Here is a 6,873-nt window from a genome sequence, read left to right on the forward strand (position 1 = left end):
CAATTTACATTGTTTCATTTTTTTTCTCTTTAATAATAAATTTCAAAACTTCTTCAACCTAAGTGAAATTTAGAATTGTCAAAGTAAATAATTCGACTCAACTTGACCTTTCACAAGTTATGCAATAGGTGATCCAATTCAACCTAACTCTCCTTTAAGTAAGCTTAACAAAAATCAATCTAGTTCAGCCTACAACAAATTGATGGTTTAAATAAGTTAACTCAATTAAATTTATAAAAAATATATAAAAAAATTATTGAATTTTATAAAATTAATATATATTATAATCTTATATTTTAGAATTACAACTATATTAACAAATAAGATAAATAAAATGTCAAAAAATAGATATCATCTACAACCAACTTAATTAACAAAATTAGGAGTCGTTGCGTAAAATATTGATAAATAATATTAAATTTACACTAATTATTATAATTCATAACTAAAAAGTTTACTCAATAGTATAAATGTGTAATCATATAAATTAATATTTGAGAACTTAAAAAATAAAAAATAAAATTAAGAATATATTAAGTGAGTCAACCTGGGAGTCAATTTGACTCATCACAAACCATAGAAAACCAAATCACAAACTTTGGTGAGCTAGGTCAAATTTTTTTCATAATTGGAAGGACCAAAATTTTTTGGCCCAACCTAACATTAGTCCATAATGAACCAGATTGATTTACAGGTTCCGACCCATTTTGATAACTCTAGCAAAATTAAATCAAAGCGGCTTTTCTATCCATTTTTTTTTACTAAATTATACTAACGCATGCTTAATTTGTTTTTCTATTAAAAAGTAAAGGGATCGAGTGAAAATAACGTCACTTTTCTCCAAGTTTTTTTTCTTCTTTCCATGATTTGAATAAGAAAACTTCATGAGCAACAAAACATATTTTGAATAGAAGAGATAACACCTGCAGCGTATACACTGAGAATGAGAAGATTGATATTCTAATTCCTATAACTGATTAGCATTTAATGTGTTTTGTGTATACAAGAGAACGGAATTTGTCATATGGAATATTAATGACTTCTTATGCCAGCCAATGAACCATTGGTCGAACCATAGTAGTAGAACGCTAGCTCCACCAGCACATCTCAATGATATATTGATATTAATGTGAAATGTTTGATCTGTGTCACAACATGAGATATCATTCAGGTTCCAACTATGCTTTTAACATGGCATAGTCCTTGCATCATTGAGAGATTATTTTTGCCAAAACTTGGACAGTGCAACCATTAATTGGATTGTCAATGTGGATTCCTTAACTCACTTCTGAAAAAATTCTTGAGGTATTGAAGTAGGAATGTGCTTCTTGGCCACGCATTTGTACTGTTACACAGATTAAGTAAAAACAGGAAGTAAGCAAACTGATTAAAAGGGAAAAAACAAATCATAGCAATTATGCCTTTTGTCCTGCCATATTCCCAGACCACCAAGTCAGAGACCAATCTCATTTGCAATCCTGTGATTGCTACTGGTTCAAAGGATTTTCACACTTGAGAGGAGTCGAATACGGATTGCTCACTAAATAAATTGTTTCTATAATGTGTGAGCATAACCACTACGTAAACTCATTGGTTATCATAGCAAATATGTTTGTGCTTAGAAAAATTACCTTGTGCTGACTGTATTTCTCTCGGATTGCAGGTAAATTAGAATCATGGTTGCTGCAACACAGACGATGGAGATCTTTTACACATGCACACAAATCAGAAGGCCGATAGAGCGTGTAATGCTGCAATGTTGAATTCTGTGGAAGAAAGAGAAAAAGTAAGTCATACAAAAATAATTATACAAAAACTTTCCTCAATGCAGGTAGTGGTATAGAAATTGTGGCTAGCAGCATACCCATGGTCTCTTTGAAGGGGCAAGTATAAACTTGGCAAGGAAAATTGCAGAAGCAGCTATCAGTGATGGAGGATAAGAGAGCATAGTGTACTCCAAGAGGGATAATTCGGCAATATAATTGGTTAAGCACTCTAGTTGAAGGGAAGGCAGCTGTGAGAAATGGACAGATAAAAACACCAAAAACAGGCCAATAATTTAGGAATGGAATACATAACAATAATATTTTACTACTTATCACGAAGGCTTTTTGACCCAGTTAAATTAAAAAAAAATAAAAATACACAAAATAAATTAAAAAAATAACAATTTACCGGAATAGGTAGTTTTTGCCATGTAGGGAGCCACGTGGATGAGAAAACGCATGGGGGGTGGGCGTTTTTCAGAAAAAGCCTCCCCCCAGGCGCCTTATGTGGCTAATGTGGACGTGGAAAAGAAAGAGCAGGGGGGAGACGTTTTTCAGAAAGAGCCTCCCCCCAAGGCGCCATCTTTTGCAAATGTTACACGTGGCACGTTTGTGAAGAAAGAGCATGGGGAAGGCTTCTTCTGTTGCAGGGCCACGTTTGTGAAGAAAGAGCATGGGGGGAGGCTTCTTCTGTTGCAGCCACGTTTGTAAAAAAAGAGCAGGGGGGAGGCGTTTTCAAGAAAAAACCTCCCCCAGGTACTATCTGTTGATGTTCTGATACGTTGTAATGCGCCTCTCCCCTAGGCGCTATGAAATTTAGACACTCCCTCCTAATAGTTAAATGTAGAACGTGTTATTGGGTTTCACAAAATTCACTTCTTCCGGTGTGGTCCAGGTGCTATCATATTTTATTTGGTGGTCCAGGGTAGTGCAAGTGAGTAATATATTTTATTTGTTGTAATTTTAAATTTTTTTAATAATATATTGTATGGTGTTTCGTTAGTATATGCTAGTGGTTGCCCGAGTTTCATTAAAATGAATTGAAGATGGCACAACCACATCTACATGAACATACAATTCAATCATATTCATTTTATATTGTCTCTCAAAGCTATCAAACATACACTCAAGATCTACATGAATATGAGTGTATGTTTGATAGCTTTGAGAGACAATATAAAATGAATATGATTGAATTGTATGTTCATGTAGATGTGGTTGTGCCATCTTCAATTCATTTTAATGAAACTCAGGCAACTACTAGCATGTACTAACGAATCACCATACAATATATTATAAAAATTAAAATTTAAAATTACAACAAATAAAATATATTACTCACTTGCACTATCCTGGACCACCAAATAAAATATGATAGCACCTGGACCACACCGGAAGAAGTGAATTTTATAAAACTCAATAACACCTTCTACATTTAATTATTAGGAGGGAGTGTCTGAATTTCATAGCGCCTGGGGGAGAGGCGCATTACAACGTATCAGGACGTCAACAGATAGTACCTGGGGGAGGTTTTTTCTTGAAAACGCCTCCCCCTGCTCTCTTTTTACAAACTTGGCTGCAACAGAAGAAGCCTTCCCCCCATGCTCTTTCTTCACAAACGTGGCCCTGCAACAGAAGAAGCCTTCCCCCATGCTCTTTCTTCACAAACGTGCCACGTGTAACATTTGCAAAAGATGGCGCCCTGGGGGTAGGCTCTTTCTGAAAAACGCCTCCCCCCTGCTCTTTCTTTTCCACGTGGCTTAACTGCCACATCAGCCACATAAGGCGCCTGGGGGTGGGCTTTTTCTGAAAAACGCCCACCCCCATGCATTTTCTCATCCACGTGGCTCTCTACATGACAAAAACTACCTAGTCCGGTAAATTATTATTTTTTTAATTTATTTTGTGTATTTTTATTTTTTTTTAATTTAACCGGGTCAAAAAGCCTATCAGGAATGAGCCATAAGCCAATAACAAAGTAAAATAAATGTGGTGAAAGAGCAACTACAGATGGAAGTAGCCGCTATAAATGCTAGTTAAATAAATGAACATTTCCTATGACCGAGAAAATGCATAAAGCAAATAAATGAGGAGCTACAGGGAGAAAGATACCTCCTGGACATCTTGAGCAGCTGCACGAACAAATCGTCTGAAATTACATCACAAAAAAAGAAAATGTGAATTTTAGAACAGTGGAACTTCAAAAGTTTTTTTCCAAATCATAGTTTATCAATTACAGTTGATTTACCTTGAGAAACATTTAATTGTTGGGGCTGTCAATTCGAACTTAAGATAATTCAGGATAGTAGATTCCATTTGCAAAACCTGCTTTAAAATGATTTTGCTGAGATTTGCCACTTCAAGCCATACGAGTAAGGAACTTAAAACAGCAAAGTTCAGCCAAAGAATTCAATGCAAACCTCTTCTTTTAAGTACGTATTATCTGTTATATAACAAAATTCTTCCACCTGAGGTGCACAAATCTCTTCATATTTACTGTAAACAAGAACAACATACCAAATTATTGTTCTATATGTTAATGCTAGAGCCTAGAGGGCAATAAAAAAATAGGTAACATTGATCAGAAAACATTAGAGGGACATTATGCTTCCTTACGAGGCAATCATCATGCAGGAAACACCGAGTAACTGTAACCTTTGGCTATTCATAGCATTCCCTGAAAGATACCGATCTATGTAGTTCACTGTCAAATACAATGTATCAGGTACAAGTCGATACTCCTCAGCCACCTGCAATTGAAAAGTTTAGCATACAATATCATTTTTTTTTTAACATTACAAATCACAAATTTCAAGACTATGTTTATGATGAAGAAATATTACCTCAACAAGCCAGTCAATCAATATAGCGCGCATGCTAACATTTATGTCCTTCTGAATTCTCTCCATGAAGTCTGTGGAAGGCCTTTTCTTTTCCTAAGATTTAAGAAATTGGAAGAACACCCGACATAAGAATACATAATTATCATTTTGATAGTAAACATTTTGCAGGTTAGTAGTGATGAAAAGTGAAAACTAGAACAAGTCATTATATTCCACATAGAAAGCAAGAAATACAAAATCATTATTTTAACAAGGAAAAACAAGTTCAACCTCTGATTCACGTAGGTGCTTGTAGATGTCACAAACATAGGCTTCACAAAGCTGCGGATCAGAGTAAACATTGTCGATATTGACAATCTTGTCCTCTCTTTCTGACCCAACAATTATTTCCCTACTACATATTTTACCTGCAAACAAATCAACAATACTACATTAGAAAGAGTGATAAATTAAATACTATGCTTCATTACCAATAAGTAAAATAGATCAAAATCCAAAATTGCAACAGTATACCACCCTCTGGCTCTGTAGTATCAGAAACGTTCAAACTACTTATTATCTTTCTCTGAATTGAATCAGCAGCAAAAACATCCTTGTTGTCCAGATATTCAACTTCAGGACTATTGATAGAATCACAAGAAGACACTGTCTCATCCATGGAAACGGACCTTCCATCTGATTTACTAGGAGAAACATCGATGCTGCTCCGAAGGGGCACTGAGACTGTGTGAGCAGCAGCATCCTTCCTTTGTGGTAAAGAATTAGCCTTTGGAATAACAACTGTGCTTGAGTTAATAGTTTTTAACTTGGGTAATTTGTTACCACAAATTGTTGATCTTGTGATATTGGTTTTTGAAGGAGCCTCTTTCTTGGTCTTGGCAATTTTTGTTGCACTTGACACCTTGCATTACAAAATTCAGCTAATTTACGACAAAGACAAAGTAAAACCTCAACAAACAACCAACATACTTAAGCATCTAATTTACAACTAAAGATAAAGTAAAACCCCAGCAAACAACTAACATACTAAGCATCAAAATTAAGTAGATCTTTGTGACAACAATTGATCAATGAAACAAAAAAAAGGATTTTTTTACATCTCTAAAAGTTTTCTTTACATTCATAACAAATTAAAAAAATAAATTCTTATTCTTTCATTCTTATCTTTTCATCTCTCAATTTTCTTTAATCTTGTCCAAATATACCACTCCGCACAAACATTAAGCTTAACGTATCGGTGTATCACATAAATGAAAGTAAAAATCATAGATTTTCTCCGCACACCAAAAGTTTCAAGACTAATCTATAAACCCTCTTTTGATAACTTTGAAGAGATAAAATGCATATCAAATTATCAATGCATTCTCGCATTTTATATTCATGAAAGTTTTATGAAAATTCTTTTATACAAAAAAAAAACTTATTAATTATCCATTTAATCCACTATCCGTGTGCATACATATATGATGCTGTCTTATTCCATTTTCATTGAAAGACGATTTAACTGCAAAGCTAAGAAACTAAAAAAATTCTATTACATTTTTGAAATTTCAGTGATTTCATTTTGCAGAGTAATTATCAAAAAAATAATAATGAAGAATTACCGAAGCATTCTTCTGATTGGTGAGGTTAGCAAGAGGCGCTCTCTTCGCCGCAGGCTGAGTCTTTCCCGACGGCACTGACGGCTGTCGTTTCGCCAAAGACGACGCCGTTGAGGAACAAAACGACGAACGACGATTCTGCGTCGACATTTCGAATCTTCCAATGAAACTCGTCGATAGTACGATGTATAATTTAATTATTATATATTTATTTATAAGAATAATCGGAGAGTGGTTTTGTTGTTGCAGAAGTAAGGCAAAGATGGATACAATACAGTGTGTGTAGGAAAGAAGGAAAGTGGATAAATTTGAAATGGAAAGAGATGTGAACCGTTGATTTGGCTCGGTATCCGTTGGGAGCGGGTTCGCTTCCACGTGATTTCAAATTTGTTTCTCAAATTCCCAACGGTATTCAAATTCAACTACATCCATAATACTTTATGAAATTACTATTTATGTATACTTGCATCAAACATATATAGACAAATAATATATGGTCCTTTTCTATCACATTTGAATTCGGTTTATTTCTCTCTCTCTTTTTGAATTCAGAATGAAAAATTTTCATTTTGAAGTATTTTTGGTACGAGTTTAATATTGATTTCATGTTTGAAATTTCTTAACAATATTTTAATGCATGGTAAATTTCTTTTAATGCTTTTC

At 34.3% G+C, this 6,873-nt stretch overlaps 1 protein-coding gene across 2 annotated transcripts; it reads right to left on the minus strand.

Moving 5' to 3' along the window:
• Positions 1 to 885: 885 nt before the first annotated feature.
• Positions 886 to 6,637, minus strand: LOC109791982 (cyclin-A1-1). Of its 2 annotated transcripts, none has more exons than XM_020351354.3 (11): positions 6,214 to 6,637; positions 5,126 to 5,510; positions 4,880 to 5,016; positions 4,610 to 4,702; positions 4,383 to 4,516; positions 4,187 to 4,262; positions 4,015 to 4,091; positions 3,879 to 3,915; positions 1,865 to 2,014; positions 1,632 to 1,766; positions 886 to 1,345 (listed from the first exon to the last, which is right to left on the minus strand). In XM_020351354.3, exons 1-11 carry the CDS (start codon positions 6,358 to 6,360, stop codon positions 1,283 to 1,285), a joined length of 1,434 nt encoding a protein of 477 aa, XP_020206943.1. In that variant the 5' UTR covers positions 6,361 to 6,637; the 3' UTR covers positions 886 to 1,282. The 2 variants fall into 2 exon arrangements, with proteins under 2 accessions (XP_020206943.1, XP_020206942.1); XM_020351353.3 differs by having other exon boundaries at positions 5,123 to 5,510.
• Positions 6,638 to 6,873: the final 236 nt, after the last annotated feature.

This window comes from Cajanus cajan, chromosome 9 (genome assembly GCF_000230855.2).
Source record: "Cajanus cajan strain Asha chromosome 9, NIPB_CcT2T_4, whole genome shotgun sequence".
Lineage (NCBI taxonomy): Eukaryota > Viridiplantae > Streptophyta > Magnoliopsida > Fabales > Fabaceae > Cajanus > Cajanus cajan.